At 40.0% G+C, this 24,138-nt stretch overlaps 1 protein-coding gene across 1 annotated transcript in view; it reads left to right on the top strand.

The window, feature by feature from the left end:
* Positions 1–24,138, top strand: part of LOC126235164 (G-protein coupled receptor GRL101-like) — a 412,667-nt gene that overhangs the window by 298,589 nt on the left and 89,940 nt on the right. The window contains exons 21-22 of the mRNA XM_049943896.1: positions 754–952; positions 22,608–22,755. Of these exons, the coding sequence (XP_049799853.1) occupies positions 754–952; positions 22,608–22,755 (347 nt within the window). The remainder of the gene's footprint in view (positions 1–753; positions 953–22,607; positions 22,756–24,138) is intronic.

Here is a 24,138-nt window from a genome sequence, read left to right as displayed (position 1 = left end):
TCTTACCCATATTGGTTATATCTACTTGCTGAACAAAAACTCATCCTTAAATTTAAGGATTTAAACACGTTGTGTAAAGAAGCCGATGCTGGGGAGTGTGTACAGTTTTGCAGACATGCTACGTTCTCGTAAGAGACTTCCTTTGTACGTAAACCATTCCAGACTGCCTTAGCACTCGTTCTGCTGTGAACCAGCTGATACAAGGTATCCCAGGAGGAATGGTCAATATTCAGGGGTACGACAGGGACGATCATTCGAAGCAAAACTGTGCAGTGAACGTGGGTTCTAAAAAGCATACTTTAAAAGTTAGCATATCTTCTATACCCTTAAAAAAACAATTCTACTATACGCTTCTTACTTTCGATATTTAATGGGGAGGTATTATGGACAAAGCTTTCAGCAAAAGGGATTTGTTTCACAGTATCGAAGGTGAAGATGTGCTCATGGCTCTTAAGGTTTTAGAGCACTTGTTTACTAAACCTTTTGCTTCGGATAATCGTTTCTGTCATATTCATCCACATTGACCATTCTTCATGGGACACTGTCTACAATGTCTCTGCATTGCTTTCGCACTTAAGCCCTTCAATATCTCGTCGTTACGCCCCCTCCCCCCTGGCTTGGTTATTCGAGGTTTAATATTCCCCTGTTCGCCACATCCTTACCATTTATTACCCCATGTTTTCTCACTCACCATCTGCTGCAAGCACGAAAGGCTGATGAGCACAGCGTCCCCGACATGTGTGTGTGCGACAGGTGCACTCGTTCCTGATCACGAACCTGGCGATCGGCGACCTGTTCATGGGGTCGTACCTCCTGATCATCGCGGCGGCCGACGCGCACTACCGGGGCGTGTACTCGGTGCACGACCGCGACTGGCGCTCCAGCGCGCTCTGCAGCCTCGCCGGCTTCATCTCCACCTTCTCCAGCGAGTTTTCCGTCTACACGCTCACAGGTCAGCCACGCTCCCTTTGCACAGTTATCAGACTATCAATTACTGCTCCTGAAGCACTAATCCTAGCAGGCGCTTTCTGTTATGCTCCATCCCTTTGGATTTGGTCTTTGGTATTCTTAAAACATGTCCACAAAGTTATTAACTGTGTAAACAGGTTAAACCCAACGTTCGCCAGTTTGCATTTAGAAGTGCAGCTACACCTGGAGCACTATATTTACACTTGATGGGCAATCACTGCGATCCCAGACGATGGCAAGAAATGTATTTGAATTTAATAGCTGGCCAGGTACGAGTAGGGCCCCCGCATTGAGGATTCCGTACAAATTTGACTATGTATATAGAGAGATCATCCATTTTTTTCAGGAATAGAGAATCCCCAAGACTCCGTTGCCTCTTATCGACAATGATACCCGCAAGATATCGGTCCCATGGACTAAAAGACATGCGAGAATATTTTCGTTTCGAGTTTGTAGCCGGATATAAAATGATTATGTGTATATTTTTCTGATTTTTTTACTTTTTTTTTACTTGGTAAAGCTCACTTCGTGCTAAATTTCATGATTATACGCCAACTATCATACAGGTTTTAATGAGTGAGGGTTCGAGTGTCAAAAGATGTGAAATAAATGACCGTTACCTTTTCATTCCATTGACGTAGAAGCTTAACCTCCGTACACCACCACTTTACACCACACTTCATTATATGGCATGAATTTCAAAATGATACATGTACCCGTTTATGGGAAAGAAGGGGTATCAACAGACGGAGGAACAGACCTAAGTCAGATAACAAACGAAAAAAAACAATTTCGTATGTTATAATTACAAATTCACTATTTTCGGGGGTTTCCTTTACTTCTACAGTGAAACCTAGGTTCGTACCGAATTTATTGGTCTTAGATCAACGTTATAGATCAACGGAAAGTCCCTATAAGTTTTGATGTGTGAAATGCAACTATCAAAATATGTGACGCAAATGGCCGCATCTTTTCGTTACTTGGACTTAGCAGGTTCAATGTTTTACACTGCTAAGGATCCGTAGACCTCAGCGTAGCCTAAATTTCAGCTTGGTGCGTCCATCCATTGCCCTGCAGCCCAGCAGCCAGGCGGCTAGCGCGAGTTTTGGTGTTCTCGTAAAGATAAGTCATTTTAAATTACAAAAACATTTATTTTAGTACTGATTACATGGGAAATAGGTGTATTTGTGTGCTTTATTAGCGACCCGTTAAAGGTTTCATTTTCCTTTACGTAATACAGTAGAAAACGCGAAAAGATCATACAATTGGGTTACAGTCGTATTTTCTGCTTACGTTTTGCCGCAGAAAATCTATAGAACTTCATTTAATTGTTCTTTGCTCTCTCCAGCAATTTAACTGTAGCGTACCTCTTCATTATTTAACTCACATTTCCCGAAAGTAGTTAAAGTTTAAGTTGTGGTTTCAGAAACTTTCCACTGTTGTTTTTGTTTACATAGTTGCGTATAGGCCAAATTTTTTGAATCCCATTTTCGTTTTTATCTGTAATTTAACTGACTTATTCTTAATAAACTATTACGTTCATCATGAGTGAAAAGTGCTTGACTTGACATAGAATTGGTAAGTTGGGTCTTTGGTGGGAAGGGTGCTGTAGTTTTTCCATGTGGGTGACTCTAGTGGCTTGGGAATAGGGGAAGTAGATGAGACTCATCAGTGGTTTTGTAGGATATGTAGTAGAGATAGGAAGATACTAGAACAGGAGGGCAAAATAGCGCCCTTCAGGCTGAGTTAGACGAGGCCAGGGGAGATCTCGACAGGTTAAGGAGGGGGAAGGGTAAAGAGAGATGGTAAGGGGCAGCAGAAAACAGGAGGAACAGGCTTAGAACTTTGTCTGACAGCTTCGTGGTGAATGTGGAAAATAGATTTGACCTGTTGCTTCAGAAGCTGGTGAGCCTCAAGCAGATGCAGGTACAGACAGGGCACAACAAACTTTCAGTAGAAAATTGAGAAGTAAGTAGGGAAATAAGTAAAGAGAAAGAAAGAGTTGTTGTTAGGTAGTTCCTATGGATGAGGTGTTGGCCAACTTTAGGAGGATGTACTAGGGTCAGAATACCAGGTCACCAAATTTTTTGAACCTAGTGCTGGTCTGGAGCAGGTGACATAGGATTTAGGATCACTTTGCAAAGATTTCACTAAGGAAGACATCGTGGTTATAGTGGATGGGTCAGTTATAGTATTGACAGAGATCCTGGGTACAGTATGGAGTGTGACCTGCCAAAGATTGAATCAGCATCGAAGCATACTTGTGTTGAGTTTGTATGAGGGCTGTCCAGAAAGTAAGTTACGATCGGTCGCGAAACGGAAACCACAGTGAAAACCAGAAACATTTTATTTGTAACAGTTAGGTACACCTTCCACCTACTTCTCTACATAGTCGCGGCTCCAACTTCGAGTTATGTCGTAGTGTTGTATCAACTCCAGTATCCTCGTCATAGAAAGGAGCCGCCTGTGCTTTCGGCCAGGTCTGCAGCTCGTTGTCTGTCGAAAAATTTTGTCTTCATGGCCAGCGGTTTTTGTGAGCAGAAGTGAGACTCAGGGGGAGCCAATTACGGACTGTATTGTGGGTGATCAAACACTTCTCATCGGAAACGCTGCAGGAGCGTCTTCATTGCCCCTGCGGTGTGCGGCCGAGAGTTGGCTTGAAGAAGGAACTGCTTGACAGTTGTGTTATGTGGGCTGCATGACACAGGCGAAATCTCTAACCGGGCCCTCATGCTTGGCGGGAGACGCTATTCCCTACGCATCTTTACGATCTCAATGTTCACTCAAAACTGAAAAGAGCGTCGCGACACGATTGACGGGCATACTAGAGACACTGACCAACACATCTGTGCGAAGCTTTACCGGATTTTCCCAGTCGTTTCCATTTCGCGACCGATCGTAACTTACTTTCTGGACAGCCCTCGTATCTGTTCTTGGGCGCCATGACCGACCTAATTTGAACTCTTGTGTCAAGAGAGTTAATTGGGAGTTGGAACGGCTGCTTGTGTCGTGTGCAGGGTCACACATTGGTGTGGTTCCTGTTGATTCTCTCAATAGGTGGGATTATACTAGGCATGGCCTTCGCCTCAACAGGAAAGGGAAGGGCAACTGGCAGAGAAAATAGCAGGAAAGGTAAAGGGGGGAGGCACTGTCAAGAGTGATAAAATACTAGTGGTTATACGGTTCAGTAAAGACCCTTTTTTAGGGTAGGGAGGACAGAAGGAAACCAAGTTTTAAGATAGGTTAGGATTGAGACAAACCTTCAGTTTGAGAAAGAAACAAAAAGAACATAATTCTAGCTTATTACATCAGCATAAACAGCTATTGGTTAAGAATTTTCAACAATCAGCAGAAATTTCAGCTCTACCCAATTTTAACTCAGTCAATGTGAAATGTCAGCTATCTTTATTGCATCAAAATATTCGAGGACTGACAAATAAAATTAATGAATTAATTATCTGCATAGATGAATTAGAGTCCTCAAACGCAGCTGACATAATCTGCCTCTCTGAACATCATGTGACCACTGGTATAGAACTTTTAAGCGTTACAGGATTTAGTTTAGCATCTCACTTTTGTAGGGCAGAAATGGAGAAAGCAGAAGTTGCCACATTCATCAGGAACTGTCATAAATTTAAGAACATAGACATTCAAAAATTTTGCCTAGAACAGCATATGGAAGCATGTGCAACAAAAGTAGAATTTCACAAAAAATCCTTCATAATATTAAATGTATATGGAGCATCTGCAGATAACTTCAATCTGTTCATAAATCACCTTGAAGCTGTACTGGCCCTTTTAACAACCAAAAACATAGAAATAGTGGTTGCTGGTGACTTCAATGTGGATTTCCTTAAAGACTCTCCCAATAAGAACTTATATGAGTTAGTTACACTATCACTGAACTTAATTCCCACTGTAAAGTTCCCCACTAGAGTAGCCAACTGCTCACAAACAGCCATCGATAATATCTTTATAGAAAATTCCAATGAACAAAATTATATTAGAAAACCAATAACCAATGGCCTCTTAGACCATGCCATGCAGTTCTTTCTGTTAAATGTTAACACTGAAGAGCATATAAAATCTGCTAAATCTGAGCTCAAGAGGGTAATCAATAAGCCAAAAATTGTTTATTTTAGGACACTCTTCAGAGACATTAACTGGAGTGATGTTTACAGTGCTCATGGCATGAATGAAAAATATAGCATTTTTGTTAATAAAGTGCTTACCTTATTTGAACACTATTTATCCTCAAGCTAACCAAGGTAGAGGTATCTTGTAAAACGAAAAATGTATCTGCCAATCTGAAATAGTTCTGAAGTTGATACTATAGCACATTACAGGAAAAGCTGCAAAATATTATAGACTGTAACACGGACATCAAAGCAAATATATTACAAGGAAAAGATAATCGTATGAGATAACAAATTAAAGGCAATATGGCATATAGTGAAGGAGGAGACTGATAGAACCAGACATGGAGAGGGACAAATAGCATTAAGAGTAGATGATACATTGGTGACAGATGTGCATAGTGTTGCAGAACTTTTTAACAAACATTTTATAACTCATACAGAAAAGTTGGGGTTGCTGCTATGGAATACCTCAGACCAGGCGTTTGAAGTAACACCCATAATATGAATTTGACCTTCACTACCCCAGCAGAAGTAATATCCATCATAAAATGTTTAAAATCAGAAACATCTAGTGGGTATGATGATATATCAACAAAGTTAATTAAAGAAAGTGATTCTGAGTTAAGTAACATATTAAGCTATCTGTGTAACCAGTCGTTTATCAGTGGAATATTTCGTGAATGGTTGAAATATGCTAAAGTTAAGCCAGTGTTTAAGACGGGCGATGAAGAAATAGCATCAGTTGAAATCAATCAAGAATACTACATACAAGAAGAAGGTTTACCCATGGGTTCACCCATCTCAGGAACATTAGCCAACATTTTCATGAATCACATAAAAAAACTAATATTTGAAGACATAATAACAAAGAAAATGTACAACGTCATCTACTGTTACAGATACATGGATGACATAATATGCATTGTAGATGAACGTAAAAACAGAATACCGCAACTACACAAAGACATAAATACTGTACAAATGGCTCTGAGCACTATGCGACTTAACTTCTGAGGTCATCAGTCGCCTAGAACTTAGAACTAATTAAACCTAACTAACCTAAGGACATCACACACATCCATGCCCGAGGCAGGATTCGAACCTGCGACCGTAGCGGTCACGCGGTTCCAGACTGAAGCGCCTTTAACCGCACGGCCACACCGGCCAGCAAAAAGTACTGTACACGAAACATAAAGTTCACAGTAGAAGAAGAACAAGAAAACACTCTCAACTTTTTAGACAGAACCATAAGAAAAGACAATAATAAACACACATTCGACATGTACAGAAAACTCACAACAAGTGACATTATCTTAAATTAAACTTGAAACCACCCACAGAACCACAAACAAGCACCGATAAAAAAATCTTAAACAGGCTGCACAGAATTCCTCCAAGAGTTAGCCATTATAAAACAAATAGCGTTAAAAATGGACACAAAGAAACAATGGCAGACAAACCAAACAAAAAAATAAAGGGACAAATAAGGGAGAAAACTAATCAAACCACACTAACTCGTAAAACTTGTACTACAACAAAAAATGGCATACAATGGCCTACCACAACAAATACACTCATAAAATAAGAAACATATTCAAAAAACAAGGGATAAACATTGCTTACAAAACAAACAATTCCATACAAAAGCACATCCCAAAACATACATCAAAATTATACAGATACGAACAATGTGGCATCTATCAGCTCAGTTGCAGAGATTGTGAAAAGATATACATTGGAATGACTGGCAGGACATTTGACACAAGACATAAAGAACACATCAGAGCATTCAAATATGGCACAAGTCATTCAAAATTTGTGGGTCATCTAAAATAAGAACACCATAGACCAAGCAATATTGAAAACGATATGAATATAATAAAAATCACTAAAGACAGACACCTCCATCCTTTCCAAGAAAATTTCCACATACAAAAAGCATAAACTTAAAATAAACAGTTGCTCAATGACCAGTTAAATATTGGAAAATATAGAGAATAATTGATGAAATCACATGAAAAAGGAAAGAGCCTTTTCCATCCTTCATCCTCCCCTCAAACCCCCCTCATCCCTCGCATTTCATTTCACCTCTCACTCCTCACCTTCTCCTCTAACCCACACTCCAGCACACTGCTATGTACTTATGACCACCCATCATCGTTTCTTCGCCCAAAAAAATAAATAAAAATAAATCTTCATCTCTATTCCTTCTCTACTCTCACACAGTATCTAAATATGCAGAAAGATACTTAAATAGAATTACACACATACAATAATCTAACTTAAAAAAAGACTATTTATAGGTCAAAGAAAAAGTGGTGGAAATATTATTTTGGCAACACTACAAAACACCAACATCAGCACATACTTGAAGTACTAAAACAAACAGAATACAGTGGTGTGCATAAAACTGTCTTGTGAGAAATGCATAGTGCTGCAGGACATCTGAAAGTCGACGAAAATTATGTGTCTAACACAGAAAAATAACGATGTGCTAGCAGACGGTATTTCCGGATGTAAGCGAGAAAGCAGCCTAAAAATCACCGTAAGTACAAACTAACGAATTGTTTTTCGATCTAAAAAGGAAATAAAAATGTAAATAAACTTAATTGCAGACCTGTGATGATGCTTTACCTGAATAAAGTGAAACGCGTCTGGTGAAAAAATCACAAATTTTTGTAGTTGCAACGACGGATCAAAAATACCCTCACGAAGAATAAAGGACATTCACGGGGAGGTCCGCAGGCAGCTGATATTAGGGGAAGATCCAGAGATTCTTTCAAAGGCAATTACTTCTGATGAAACTCGGCAACATTGTTTTGATCCTTAGAGCAAACACCAAAGCCCAGTGCCCCAAAACAATACAACTGTTTGCTTGTCGGGAAACTTACGGCTGTTTCAGTTTGTACATTTATGGAATGCTTTATCAGCCTTATCTGCATACATACGCTCTAGTAACTGACGAAGAACACGGATATCCTGTAAACTTTGCAAGCCCATGTCAGCCACAGAAGATCATATATCCGCAGAACAGGTAGGATGCTGCTCCACGATAATACATGGCCGCATATTGTAAATGTTTTAACTGACTATCTTGTAAAAATCAACGTGAAGTGCACTCCTCTCTCTCCCTATAGTCCGGATTTGGCCCCGTGTGACTTTTTTCTATTCCATAACATGATAAATATCTCCGTGTCAAGCATTTTCCATCATCAGAAGCAGTAGTGAAGGCTGTAGAGGTAATTCTGTAGGACGTTACATTAAATGTATTTCGGCATGTCTTCGCAGAGTGACGAAGGTGCTGGGCTAAGCATATCGCATACGAAGGAGACTGTTTAGAGAATGGCCATCATAATTATAAGAATCAGAAAAGGAATGCTGTTAACAATAAATTATGATCATTCGTTAAGGAACAACGCTCGTAATGTACATTTCTACTACTGCTTCTTTTCCAAGAGAACAAAATCAAAGTACATAGTACTGTGCATGAGCCTCAATGTGTTTTGAAGACTACAACTCAACTTGTGTACTAGTAGTAGTTTTAGAGATACTTGCATTTATTGGTTCTATATGTTAAATGTAACTTCATTCTCATTATTTTACCAATAATGCTTTCAAAATAAACCTTTTGTAATGTGTCGACATGTCGTAAATAATAAGCGACACTGGTATGTCACATACAAGAAAGGAGAGCACCATTCACGCGTTCGTGAACAGTTAGTATTTTCCTAACCTATCCCCTATAGCCTATGTTCCAAAATGTGCCAATGTAGTATACTTTTCAGAATACATCTCTCTGGTGCATCAACAGCAATGTTGTCAAATTTAGCTTTATGTAGATGGTCTCAACAACAGTCATTTTTCTAAAAGATCATCCACGACCAGAACAGGGATTTGAGTAAACAGTTTTGTACCCTATGCGCTGATAGCGTACGGTGGACTCCCCGGTAAAAATTTACATGTAGATAATTTTTGCGTATCAGTGTCTTAAATTTTGATCTAACCTCCCACACATTTGCGTTTCCACCCCAATGGCAGCGTGCTAAAATCTTGGAGTCATGAAAACAATACTTTACATCGAAATATTTGCTGTCGAATAATGTATAATATCGTAAAAATAGAAGATTACGACAAGGTAGGGAAATATGGACTACAGCATGAAATCAGTCATAGGTATGATGACATTAAAAGTAGTTCGATACTCGAAGCAGTTTATCATTTATTAGCCCACCCATGTTTTTGTCTCAGTCAACTATGAAGAGTCTCTAACGATGCGATAAAATCTGAAATATTTAATGTTTCGTTTTTCCTTCAAACTGCGATACACTATTTATTCACTTTTCTGTCTCAACACCTATCGATCTGTCACACTTATTGCAAATACATATTTTTGTAGCAGAAATATATGTCACAATCTTGAAATTTAATTAATGATTAGCAATTTTACTCCAAAACATTTAGATAATAATTATCATACATGCAGCATTTCACGTTTACCACATCAGAGCATATTATTACAATATTTGTTTCACTTCTTCCCTTTATGTTGCGCAAAAATGTATCCTACGTCAAATGAATAATCTCATGGTATGCAAATAAACTTATGAAGTAGATGCGAGTTTTTAAAAAAAATTGAAAGATTTTACTTAGCACATGGTTTCTTCCATATTACTTGTAAAAGTCGAATGAAATACTTTTGCTACATCAGTAATTATTTGAGAAGTCCCTTGACAGACAGGTACACAAATTGTGCAACTGAAGTTACCATCTTGTAGCTTACTTTGATAAGTGTTACTCGAAAGTAGCTATGCGTGATACATTTGAATGAACGGTATGACTTCTGTTTCTAATACACTCATTTTTTTCTTTGGTCTCGTGGTAATTATTAAAAAAACGAGAGAGATGCAGCTTTTGCTTTGATAACTTGGTATTAAGGATAAAGTGAAATACATAAATAAGTCCTCCATACAGATATATGATGAACGGATGTTTAGTAATTTTTCACATGAGAGAAAGTTTGGAAAAAAGAAAAAGAATGAAGCTGCTATGCAAAATGCTACAGATCAAAATATAATACTGAAACTGGTTTGATGAAGCGTCTGATAGATGTATAGAAAAGAGAAAGAGTAAGTGTGCTTTTGTGTACATTAGAGCGAATGGGACTATAGCAGGTGAAACACCTAGAGAAGAAAGACAGTTCTATCACAGATCTGTTCTTCCCTTTAATAAAGTTACTTCAAGAACAAGAATATTTATAAAAATGTCAAAAAAAAACGCTATTTGATAGACGTATAAAGTCCAAAAAAGAAAACTCTATAACACAAGGTGAAAGTCTTGGCGTCCTAACTTAGTTTAGCAGAGGGAACCACTACAAGAATTTGATTTCTCATTCTTTCAGGTGCTGAGTGCACAGTAAAAAAGTTAGATAAGCTGATCGCTATCGTTTTCGAAACGGTAAGGACTCTGTGCAATTCATTTATTTGAAAATGGGAAAAAATTGTAATTCCTACTGTGCTTTGGAATAAAGGACCAGCAACTATTTCTATTATTTAATTATTTTCCAGAAACAGTTGCATACATATTCTTAATGGTGACTCGTTTCGAACGGGTTCACTCATTTTGGGAACGCTGCCTACGGCTGCAAGTACGTACATCAATATTGAAAAATATGAATACAAAACGAAAAAAGACGTGAAAATTCTCTAGCACCCTTCGGGCACTTATCACAGAAGTTCATTATACTCAGATTACACGGTAAATGGTTGTGGAAAACTCTTCCGAGAACAAAACAGTGTTTGAGTAAGAAATACACTATGTGATCAAAAGTATCCGGACACCTGGCTGAAAAGGACTTACAAGTTCGTGGCTGCCTCCATCGGTAATGCTGGAGTTCAATATGCTGTTGGCCCACCCCTAGCCGTGATGACAGCTTCCATTCTAGCAGGCATACTTTCAGTCGAGTGCTGGAAGGTTTCTTGGGGAACCGCAGCCCATTCTTCCCAGAGTGCTGCACCGAGGAGAGGTATCGATGTCCGTCGGTGAGGCCTGGCACAAAGTCGAAGTTCCAAAACATCCCAAAGGTGCTCTGAAGGATTCAGGTCAAGACTCTGTGAAGGCCAGTCCTTTACAGGGATGTTATTGCGTGTGACCACTCCGCCAAAGGCGGTGCAATATGAACAGGCGCTCGAACGTGTTGAAAGATGCAGTCGCCATCACCGAATTGTTCTTCTACAATGGGAAGCTAGAAGGTGCTTAAAACATCAGTGTAGGCCTGTGCTGTGATAGTGCCACGCAAAACAACAAGAGATGCAAGACCCCTCCATGACAAAAACGACCACACCATACCACAACCGCCTCCGAATTTTACTGTTGGAAGATGACGTTCACCGGGCATTCGCCATACCCACACCCTGTCATCGGATCGCCACATTTTGTACCGTTCAAAAAAATGGTTCAAATGGCTCTGAGCACTATGGGACTCAACTGCTGTGGTCATTAGTCCCCTAGAACTTAGAACTACTTAAACCTAACTAACCTAAGGACATCACACACATCCATGCCCGAGGCAGGATTCGAACCTGCGACCGTAGCAGTCGCACGGTTCCGGACTGCGCGCCTAGAACCGCGAGACCACCGCGGCCGGCTTTTGTACCGTGATTCGTCACTCTACACAACGTTAACGTTTTTCCACTGTTCAATCGACCAACGTTTATGCTACTTACACCAAGCGAGGCGTCGTTTGGCACTTACGGGCGTGATTTGTGGCTGAGGAACAGCCAGTTGACCGTGAAATCCAAGTTTTCTCAGCTCCAGACAAACTGTCATAGTACTTGCAGTGGATCCTGATGCAGTTTGGAATTTCTGTGTGATGATCTGGATAGATGTCTGCCTATTTTACACAGTACGACCCTTTTCAACTGTCGGCGGTCTCTGTCAGTCAACAGACGAGGTCGGCCTGTACGTTTTTGTGCCGTACGTGTACCTTCACGTTTCCACTTCATTATCACGTCGGAAACAGTGGATCTAGGATGTTTATGAGTGTGTAGATCTCGCGTACAGAGTATGACACAAGTGATACCCAACGACCTGACCACGTTCGAAGTCCGTCAGTTACGCGGAGCGCCCCATTCTGTTCTCTCACGATGTCTTATGACTACTGAGGTCGCTGAAATGGAGTACCTGGCAGTAGGTGGCAGCACAATGGACCTAATATGAGAGACGCATGATTTGGGAGTGTCTGGTTACTTTTGATCACATAGTATATTACGAAATACTAAGCTACACTTATCCCCACTATGGATAGACAATGAATGTCAAAAGTGTAGGAGAATGCAAACACACACCCTACTCCACTCACAGATGAAATTATTTATTCAAGCATATTCTGTTAATAGTAACAACATTTTCAGGGGAAATAAGAAACGGCACTCTAAGGTTATCTATGGACAATGTAATATCACGAGTCCAGGAATTCAATAAATAAAATTTAAACAATGGTAAACTATATTGGAATTAAAATACGACAGGTTCAATAAGTAATGCAACACCTTTTTTCTCAAATCAGGTTGGTTTTATTCAGGATTCCAACAGATTATATTATTCTCCGCTCCTTCTGCTACAGAGAGTGGGGAATAATATAATCTACTTTCAGTGGAGGGCGTTACACCATCTTACTGGAGGACCCCTGTGCTCGCAGTGCTGCGCTCCACTGTTCGAAGTCGGAGCCATCGTCTTGCTGCAATAACCTCCCCATCATTCACGTACTGCTTCCCGTGGAGTGCGTCCTTCACTGGGCCAAACAGATATAAGTCAGAAGGTATGAGTTCTGGGCTATATTGAAGATGAGGAAGAACGGTCCAATGAAGTTATCCGAGCTTCTCTCGGGTGCGCAGTCTTGTGTGAGGCCTTTCTTTGTCACGGAGAACGAGAAATTCGTTTGTATTTTTATGGCGACGAACACGTTGAACTAGTTTCTTCACTTTTCGAGTAGCACAATACACTTCAGAGTTGATTGTTGCACCGTGAGGGAAGACATCGAACCATCAAACAAAATTCCCCCTGCAGCGTCGCAGAAGACCGTCACCGTGACTTTACCAGCTGAGTGCGCGCCTTTGCACTTTTTCTTTGGAGAAGAGTTGGCATAGCGCCACTCCATGGATTGCCGTTTCGTTTCGGTTCGAAGTGATGGTCTCATGTTTCATAGCGTGCAGCAATGTTTAGAAAAAAACTGGCGTGATCAGCAACGTAAAGCGCAAATTACTGCACACATACGGTCCTTCGTCGTACTCTATGGTCTTCATTTAGGTGTCGAGGAAACCAGCAGGGATAGACCTTTGGGTACCCCTACTGATGGACCAGTGTATCAGCGCTACCGACAGAGATGCCCAGCTCAACAGTAAGATGTTTGAGTCTTACCCGTCGATCACTTCGAATGAGGCCGGCCGGGGTGGCCGAGAGGTTCTAAGCGCTCCAGTCTGGTTCAAAAAATGGTTCAAATGGCTCTGAGCACTATGGGACTTAACATCTGTGGTCATCAGTCCCCTAGAACTACTTAAACCTAACTAACCTAAGGACATCACACACATCCATGCCCGAGACAGGATTCGAACCTGAGACCGTAGCGGTCACGCGGTTCCAGACTGAAGCGCCTAGAACCGCACGGCCACACCGGCCGGCTACAGTCTGGAACCGCGCTACCGCTACGGTCGCAGGTTCGAATCCTGCCTCGGGCATGGATGTGTGTGATGTCCTTAGGTTAGTTAGGTTTAAGTAGTTCTAAGTTCTAGGGGACTGATGAACTCAGAAGTTAAGTCCCATAGTGCCCAGAGACATTATTTTTTTTTTGTAACTTCGAAAGAGAGTATCCACAAGATCCTACGTTGCAAGAGTCACAGGTGTGTGTAACCGGTCGGCACACGGGAGGCCGGACAGGTTTGCACGATCTTGTTGTGACGATGACAGACGCCTCGGGACGTGGCTCAGCGTGCTTTTGTTCTCTGCCAGGTTTCCACACACAATATGCAACCGTCTACGAATAACTACACTGCCCTGGTTTTCAGCCAAAAGAAACTCTGCCACAGTTGGCTACTTGGAAATCACCGTTACATACGCCATTTTGAAGGCTACGGATAGCGCCGCAGCCCGTTGGAACTTCATCAAACTATAGTGGCTGAAGCAAGAATATTAAACGATGTCCCACAACAACGAAATTCCACATTTTTTTCAAACGAAATTGAGCGAAAAGAAAGAGTGTAGCATTACATATTGAAACCCCTCGTAACATCTACTCAAAAAGACCTACTCATATCATTTTTTCTTATTGTAAATTTGACGTTATGTAGACTACATTAATTCAGTAATCTCCAGTATGGATCACACTGGACCTTCAGTATAAATTTTTACCGGGTATGTGTCCACGTTGTTATGGTGTACAGGCAGTGTTCCACATCGGTGCACTGTATCTGAATATCACTTGTGAAGGACACTTGCAACTGTGGTCGAAACGTAGGTCTGTACAACAACATAGTGCCATGGACACATATCTATGTAGTATTTTTAAAGATGAGAAAGGCCATGGAAGCCTAAGTTTACGTTCATCGAATCATCTTTTCTTTCGGTCCAGTATTAATTTATTCTAATGCTTTATTACATTCCTAGCTCCTCTACTCATGGTGCTTTTTCCTGGAACTAATTCTGACCTCGATTTTTTTGTTCGAATTATCTGTTGTAGATCTCTCGATCCTGTTTCCCGTTTTCTCCAAATCTCTTTGTACCACTCGCATCATAAATACTTTGGCGATCATGCTGTCAAAAAACGACGGTATCTGTTTTGTCCATTATTCCTAGTTCATTCCAAGGACGTGTCAGAAAGGCGTAGTCCTTATCCTGAGTAGATCATTCCTATCCGAGAGTACAGTTCTTGTTTCGCACCTCGTTCGAAAGGATCATCTTCTGTTCTCCAAGGTCCCAATGTCTACCCGAGAGGCTTGCGTTTCAAATGTACTCGCTTCCAAAGTAATCGTACTTTTTCCAAACTTCTGACTGAGTAGAATTTTTAATATGGGATCAGTGCCTGTTAAGGTCTTGATTATACATTAATTGAATGATTATTCGTGTTGTTCATAGTTGTTCGTGTTGTTCATAGTTACGTTTCATGCATAATCCATCTTATGATTCGTGTTCGGTAAATTTCTTTCTCGGACACCAGTTGATACACAATTCTTCTAGATACTTAAATTTCTAACCCTTTTGAATTCTTCGTCCTTCTGACATAATCCACGTAGGAGCTGTCTCGATGTTTGTCACATGCAGTGTTTTATCGATTAAGATCTTTTGTTCTGCTTTAGCCGTCTGTCTCTCGAACTAGTAGATTCGATTAGTCTCCCTTTATAACGATTCATTCATGATCGTAGTGTGGTCTTCAAATTGCATATAGTTAATTTTTATTCTTCTCCTCTATCAGCAATAAGAGTGAATTAACTAATCATCCTTTGGTGGAAAAATAGCGTCTTCTAGTGCTTAAATTCGACACGTTATATTTTCGTAGAACACAGACAGATGTAGTTAAAGGAAGTGATTAAATTCACTGTTTTGTGAACCAACAGTAAACAATGTACAAAGTGAAACAGTAGAGGACATAAGATCTGTGTGGTATTATACTAAATAAGTAGTGTTTACCTTCCAGCGTCCTTCCATGGCCTGAGGAATTTTCAAAGTGACTTAAAGGTGAGGGGTATGGATTGAACGTCACGACTCCAAAATGAGATACCAGTGTTTTAACAGCTACTCCACTGTGCTCGGTTCCAGCATCGGAACGCAATCTGAAACATTGTTAATATGCGAAGGTGGTGTCGATAAGCCCAAATCGGACGACGTACTGATTTTTCGCAAACTTTTGTTGTAGTCCTACAGTGCCCCAGAAACTATCAACCCGCCTTGGATGGTCTGAAGCAGTTCGCTGCTGTAGTGATCAATGGCACAGTGATGTATTTAATGAATAGGGTAGATTCTGCCTTGGAGTCGGTGATCAACATTTCAGAGTTCAGTACCAACTTTCGGAGTGTACGAGTAGCGCATGGACGACCAGCTGTAGGTATCATATTGCGACGAGCCTAACCTACTATTACCAGAGCTCTGAAATTCGTTGAGAGGACAGTGAATAGTGCAGGATACATTGAGAACATCATCCAGCCTATTTTGAACCACTTCCTATTACGCCAAGATGATTCAAGCCAACGCCCATGCATTTATTCCTTGCATTACCCAACGAAATCTGCAAAATGGTCGTAAGCTGCTATGGCAAGCACAATCACCAGATAACTCCTCCTTTTATTATGTTTGCAACATGATGGAACGAAATGTTCTTTCACACTTTACTACTACCTAAGTTCCTTAACGAATTCCAATAGTTCGAAGTAGCATGAAACTCTGAGTGGAAATCCTATAGTTCTATAATTACCTGAGTACAACTCAGCACGACTGCATGTGGAATCTATGGAAATACAGAATACTCCTGCATCAGAGGTTACCAAAATTAATTTCATTATTTTCTTAACGACTATCTGGCAAGAAGTTCCCGCAAGATAGACAAATTCATGAGCAGAGCTTTTGCGGTAACACCCAAAATAATTTCGTAACACAGGACTTTATTTTTTATCTTGAAATATCTTTACGGTTCCACGATAAATATGGACTGAAAAAGTTCCATGAAAAATTTTGGGGTCACATCTGTTTATTCTTTTACCTTTGTACACAGAATGAAATACGAAAAAAATTCCTTTAGTGAATTACTTGTAACATTATTTTTTAAGTTTTCTTGTAGCAAGTAGCTAAGAATCAGAAAGAGAACCATCACACGATAAGCAAAAACTACTGATTTCTGATTTTTTGGAATTTTTGGCCCTCGTCGTTAATCTGCCTGGTGGATACACGATGGACCGGCATGGCTCCCCGTCCTGGTAGTAGTGTTTTAACACGCACGGCTATTTGGGCGGGTGTAAGATGAAAGAGACTGACAGCCGTGAGACGTGTATTGGGCTTTATCACCAAACAAGGTTTATGCACATCTTTAGTATGGAGGGAACAGTCAGTGGAATAACGTACCTGCTCATGCAGGAGCAGGAGCAATGACTTTTTCCTCAACTTAGTAGGGACTCACAGGACTTAATTTTTAGGGTTCCATTCCTCATTCTGTAAAAACGGAACCGTTACAGGGTCGCTTTGTTGTCTGTCTGTCTCTCTAAGACTATTAAGCATCCGACTATTAAGCATCCTTTTTTCACTAACGAGTAAACATGTCAACTAGTAAACATACCAAGTTCAAATTTATGTCAAATATTAAGTCTATGAAAAAACTTCAAGCTTCTGAGTCAATGACGACACTGCCATTTCTGACATTCGCAAACTGACTCATCAAATTCTATAATATGTGGGATGAGAAGTTCCGCCTTATGCAAGACACCTTTTTTCTTTTGTTTTGCCCATACATGTTTCAGCACTTTTGTGCTATCGTCAGTGGGTTCTACTTTTATTTTTAACTGTAAATTTGTTGTTAACATATTAACATTTGCGTCGTTTACAACATTATGTAAAAGTTGCATTTATAACTTAATTGGCGAAAAGTAACATACCTTACTTTATGTTATTGTGTTCTTGTTTTGGTGGCTGTTATGTTACACAATATACAACTTGTCATCTGCAAACAGCAAAACGTAATTTATTTTCTGTTTGTTATGCATTTGCGAACGGAAATAAGACTGTATCACGTTTTCTTTCTGTAACTTACAGTTTTTAAGTTGTGGTATGTTTCCCTGTGTTGTTGGCGAAGTAAATAGGCTTACTTCTTTGCCCGTGAAATAGGCTTACTTCTTTGCCCGTGTTCGCGTGGCAAGGCAGTTTTTCGATTACTCAAAACATAGGCGGAGTTTTCGCTGTCATTACGTGTTGTTGTGGCTGTGTGGCGGTCATTTGCTTCGTAGCGTGTTCTGCTGGGTGAGGCGCGCGAGTTTGAATTGTATTTGGTGTTAGTTGTGTGTGGTTTATGTGGGTTTGCGTGTGTGTGATGAGTACTGGGACAGCGAGAGGGTGTGTGTGTGTGTGAGAGAGAGAGAGAGAGAGAGAGAGAGAGAGAGACTGAAAGAAAGAAAGACAAGAGAGAGAGAGAGAGAGAGAGAGGATTTGTTTGTGTGTGTGTGTGTGTGTGTGTGTGTGTGTGTGTGTGTTACTTGTATAGTTCTTCTATTGTGGCGAAGAGAGTTTTCTTGCACAGTGATGTGTATTCATTGAGTACTTTCTTTCCTTGGGCTATTGATTTTTGGATGTGGTAGTTTTCTTCTATAGTTAATTTTTGGTATAGGCTGCTGCTAGTTTTTAGGATGTGAAGGTCAGTTTCAATGTTTGTTGGGTGGTGGTTGTGTGCTACCAGGTGGTCTGCAAATGTTGAGTGTGTGCTATTGCTTTTTAGTGCTCTGAAGTGTTCATTATATCTGGTTCTGAAGGTCCTGCATGTTTGGCCCACATATACAGATTGAAAGCAGTTGCAAGTAAGTTGGTAGATGCCAGACTGTCTGTATTTGTCAGCATTGGTGGTAATTCTTCCGGGTCAGCTCTGTATTGTGTTGTTGGTTCTGTATGCTATGTTGAGTCCTTGTTTCTTTAGTATATTACCCACCCTGTGTGTGACTTTGTTGTTGTAAGTCATTATGTGCCATTTGTTGCTTACTGTCTGCTGATTTGTTGTGTGATGAATTGTGTTTGTATGTGTGTGTGTTTCATGGTCATGTGCTGTTTGTTTTTGTATTTTGTGGTTTATTTTGTCTACTCTCATTGCGTCATATCCATTCTCCTGTGCAATTTGTTTTATTGTGTTCAGTTCTTGTGTGTAGTCATGCTTATTCATGGGTATTTTGTTCAGCCTGTGAAGTAAATATCTGAAGCTGGCTTCTTTGTGGGTTATGGGGTGATTGGATTGGTTATGAATAATGGTGCTGGTGAGTGTGGGTTTTCTGTAGATTGTGAATTCATGTTTGTTGTTTCTCTTTTGTATAGTGAGATCCAAGAAATTAAGTTTTTCATCTGTTTGTGTTTCTATGGTGAATTGTATTTGTGGGTGGATGGAGTTTATCTTATCATGAAGTTCTTTTATGTGGGACAGTGGTTCATCTATTAAGCAAATTATGTCACCTACGTATCTGTACCAATATATTATTTTGTACTGTTTTGGTCTTACTATTTTGTCAAACATTTGTTTTTCTATCTGGTTGAGGAAAATGTCAGCTAGGAGGCCAAAGATTAGGGATCCCATTGGTAGTCCATCTTGTTGAGAGTAAAATCTGTTGTTGAATGTGAGGTAGTTCTGTTCTGTGATGAGCCTGAGTATGGCTAATATTTCTTGTATGTTTGTTGTGGGTATGTTTCCTTGCAGTTGGAGGTTTATTTCTATTATGTTGATGGTTTCTTCTGTTGGGGTGTGTGTGTACATTGAAATTATATCAAATGAAACCAATGTTGCTGTGTTTGGTATGCTTTCATTTTTTACTTTTCTATTAAGTCACTTGTGTTCTTTAGACTTCTGTTGTGAGTTTATTTGTATATTGTCTGTAGCAGAGTGTTTGTGTGTTTGGCTAAGTGGTATGTTGGTGCTTTGGTCAAGTTAATTAATGGATGTATGGGTATTCTGGGTTTGTGAACTTTAGGCAATGATTTTAGGGTGGAGGCCTTGGGATTTTTCTGTATCATTTTTTAAATCTGTGTTTCTGTGAAAATTGTTTCTATGTTTCTCAGGGTTATCTGTAACTTACTTTGGTATTGGTTTGTTGGGTCACTTGTTAATTCTGTGATGTTGTTGATTTGGATGAATTCTAATGTTTTGTGAATGTATTCCTGTTTGTTTATGACTACTATTGAGTTACCTTTGTCAGATTTTGTGATGATGGCATTTTCTTGTGTTAATTTATTCTGTAGTTTTCTGTAGGTTTTTTCTTCAGGAGTCCTAGTGTATCCTTTATGGTGGTTTTGTTCTCTTTGATTATATTTCTTATTTCTTCAGTGACTTGTTCTCTTGTTAGGTTTGCATTAAATTCAGGTGTGTTTAGTTTTTCTTGTTGCTTTATGATGTTTTCAGTTTCTGTTATGATATTTTCTACTGTCCTATGTGACACCATTGTGTTAATGTTATGTTTGGGACCCTTTTCAAGTAGGCTGCTTTCTTGTTCAGAAAATTTTATGTCTGTTAGATTAATCACTCTTTTGTGAAAGGTGTGTTTGTTGTATTGTTGGTGGGACTGGTGGGTGTTTGTGTGATTTAACATTTTTGTGAGTTTCTTATGTTGGATTGTCTGTTTTCCGCCTATTATGGTCTCAGTGTATGTTCTAACCCTGTATATTAGTTCATCAAAAAATGGTGGGTATGTTATGTGATTAGCTAATTCTAAATGCAATCTGTATAATTCAATATTCAGAGTCTGTTTTTTGGAATACAAAGACCGGATTTCTTGCTTTATCCACATGACTTCTGCCTTACGTTTTGTCTGCTGTTTTTACAGTTATTGTTACATAGTTAGGTACAATTTTATAAGCCAAACATAGTTTATTGAACTTAATGTTGAGTATGGTTTTATGAAGTCTGATGGTTGTGTTCTGATATTTGTTGAAGAGCTGCGATGGAAATACCTGGCTTGGTGTAGAAATAATCATATTGTGGTGCAGTTCTTCTTGTTGTCTCCGTGCTTGCTAAGAAAATGGGCAGCGAAAAACCCACATAAACCACACACCACTAACACCAAATAGAATTCAAACTCGCGCGCCTCACCCAGCAGAACACGCTACGAAACAAATGAACGCCAAACAGCCACAACAACACGTAATGGCAGCGAAAACTCCGCCTATATTTTGAGTAATCGAAAAAATGCCTTGCCACGCGAACACAGGCAAAGAAGTAAGCCTATTTACTTCGCCAACAACACAGGAAAACATACAACTTAAAAACTGTAAGTTACAGAAAGAAAACGTGATACAGTCTTATTTCCGTTCGTAAATGCATAACAAACAGAAAATAAATTACGTTTTGCTGTTTGCAGATGACAAGTTGTATATTGTGTAACATAACAGCTACCAAAACAAGAACACAATAACGTAAAGTAAGGTATGTTACTTTTCGCCAATTAAGTTATAAATGCAACATTTACATAATGTTGTAAACGACGCAAATGTTAATATGTTAACAACAAATTTACAGTTAAAAATAAAAATAGAACCCACTGACGATAGCACAAAAGTGCTGAAACCTGTATGGGTGAAACAAAAGAAAAAGGTGTCTTGCATAAGGCGGAACTTCTCATCCCATTTTCTTAGCAAGCGCGGAGACAACAAGAAGAGCTGCACCACAAGATGATTATTCTATAATATGCTTCCCGTTGAAATTTGGGAAGAAGCAAGGCTTCACACTAAAAGGAAAGGAAAAAATCCGATAATTGGAAAAAATCCGATAATTGTTAATTTGTGATTATACAACACGAAAAAAAAATTTTTTTTTTTTTTTCATTTTTCTCCGTCTGTCTATCTGTCCGTCTGTGAACACCCTTTTACCGCGGACAGTGTAGCACATCAGTTGCAACTTGTGCCATATACTAAGGTAAATGGTCGTTGTCGGTGTAAAATGTTTAAGCTTATTAGTCAATTCAATCAAAAGTCACGGTAATTTGGGTACTTCCCGTTAACCTACGACCATGAAAGTTGGTAAGAAGCAAGGTTTCACAGTACAACTGAAGGAAAAACCCCGAAATTGCTACTTTGTAATTATATCACACGAAAAATGTATTTTTTGCATTTCGTTATCCGACTTCGACCTTGAAATTAAAATATACTACAAACTCCTGGACTCCCTGAGACCGATATCTTACCGGTATCACGGTCGAGAAAAAGCAAAAATCATAAATATCCCTGTTCCCTGGAAAGGATAAACTGTCTTTATACATAATTAAGTTTGTACAGAAGATTCAGTGCGTGAGTCCTGCACGCACCTGGCTAATTTTTCTATTTCGATGACAAATCATTTTTGAATCATACGTTTCCTCAACGATGGGTAGGTTTTAGATCAAGAGGACCTACATTTCCTTATTTCCAGCCATGTGACATTTTACTGTCGGTCTATATAAAAGAGAGAGTTGATTTTCCACCTCTACCAAGAGATCTGGCCGATTGAGGAAGCATATGACAGTTGTGACAACGACGGTAACACAAAAATGGTCTCTTCATGAGTGGGACTTATTCGGCTATCTGGTAGACCTTAGATATTATACGTGCGGAATAAGGAGGCCACAGTGCAAATACATAATCTATATTCATATTATAAAACTTCCTGCCTCCGTCTATATATAGATTACTCATTCTAAATAACAATTCACTTAATAAAAGTTCTTCAATAACCTTGTATATTCTGCCCTATGCTTGTAGTTTTGTGGAATCACAATCGGTAACAAAACGTAAATTTGTATGGAACAGTGATTACGCTGGACCGTTTTCTGGTGATAATATTTCCGTTCCGGATCCGGAGGCTGGAAATGTCCAAGACCCGCATGCTGATGGCGGCGGGCTGGGCGGTTGCAGCGTTCCTGTCCGGGCTGCCGCTCTCCAGGATAGACTACTTCAGGTGAGTCCACGGCGTTGGCGGCGCACCGCGTGTGGGTAAGCGTAGTGTAGCTGGGATGTGAAAAGATCTTGGCCATCATTCGTGTAGTTTCGGTTTCCTTCTGAGAACTGGCCACACACTCAAGTGCACTCTTTTTGAAAAAAATTGTTATTTCTCTTTCAATCGAAGTGCTGGACTGGTGGCAGGTAGAACCGATCTTCAGCCAAAAGTTACAGTAATATGGAACACGTAAAAATCCAATGCATGCTTTTCTTAGAAGCACTTCTGTGACAATATTTATGGCCTTAAAACGTTTTGAACGGTTTTATATTACAGTTACATTATAATCACTGATTACAATGAGAAGGATGCTGTGGTTTAATGATAATGATGATAATAATTTCATAATGGATGTAAAAAGCTAAGTATGACTATGGGGCCTCGCGGAGCCGCGGGTAGTGATGTCAGTTAGATGGTGAGAGGGAGAGAAAGGAAATTGGAAAAATGGTATGAGATGGAGCGTCATAACTAGAGCTGGAAAGAATGGTGTGTGTTAGGACGGATTTCATCACTGAATGTTGAGTATGGTTTTATGAAGTAGTTGGTTAAAATGCGGCAGGAGAGGATGGACAACGAGTGAAGGTGCGTGGTAGGTCGGATATTGATATAGTGGCGCAGCTGGATACTTGAATTGGTCTCCAGAGGCCGAAGTATTTGGTGCCTGGAGTGGGTTTTGCCATTAATGCAGCGTTCGAGCTGTGTGTTGGATTGTAAGGAGGTCGAGTGTTAGTCCTAAATACTTCACCGCCCAAGACAGACATATGGGTTGATTGTAGATGGAGAGGTGGAAATCTGGACAGCGGAAACGACGAGTGGTTCAACCGAATATGGTGACTAGGCTTTTCTGTGGATTTGCTAGAAATTCTCATAGGTACCACCACTCGACCGGGAGATTCATGTGACGTTGGAGGGAAGCCTGGAAGAGCTGGAGGATGTGGTGAGTAGGTACGTATGTAGAGTCGTGAGCGTATTGCCGGAAGTGGGTGGGAAGAAGGGAGGGGATAGAAGGACAGTATTTCCCACGCGTATCGCCACATATATTGACCAGTGGGTATTGTATGAGGTTCACGTGATTGATGGAAGCGTTTTCTGGTATAGTAATGGCTGGAGGCGAGGAACAGGTGGCACTGTGTGTGCGTTTATGTTTGCACACTCCGGCAGCGTCCTCGTAGCACCAAGTGCAAGCCCGCCGAGGCACCGGAAGCCTAATGGTGTTGTTACGATAAAAATATTTTGAGTCTTTAGCAATGCCGATGCATTTCTGACTTTTCATTTACTCTGACACGGTGGTTTTGTTAAAACTCGATCATCATCGAAACGATATTGGAAAGAAATACATCATAA

This window comes from Schistocerca nitens, chromosome 2 (assembly GCF_023898315.1).
Source record: "Schistocerca nitens isolate TAMUIC-IGC-003100 chromosome 2, iqSchNite1.1, whole genome shotgun sequence".
NCBI classification, from domain to species: domain Eukaryota; kingdom Metazoa; phylum Arthropoda; class Insecta; order Orthoptera; family Acrididae; genus Schistocerca; species Schistocerca nitens.
The sequence above is the reverse complement of the archived record's forward strand: the minus strand, read 5'-3'. Positions and strand labels throughout refer to the sequence as shown.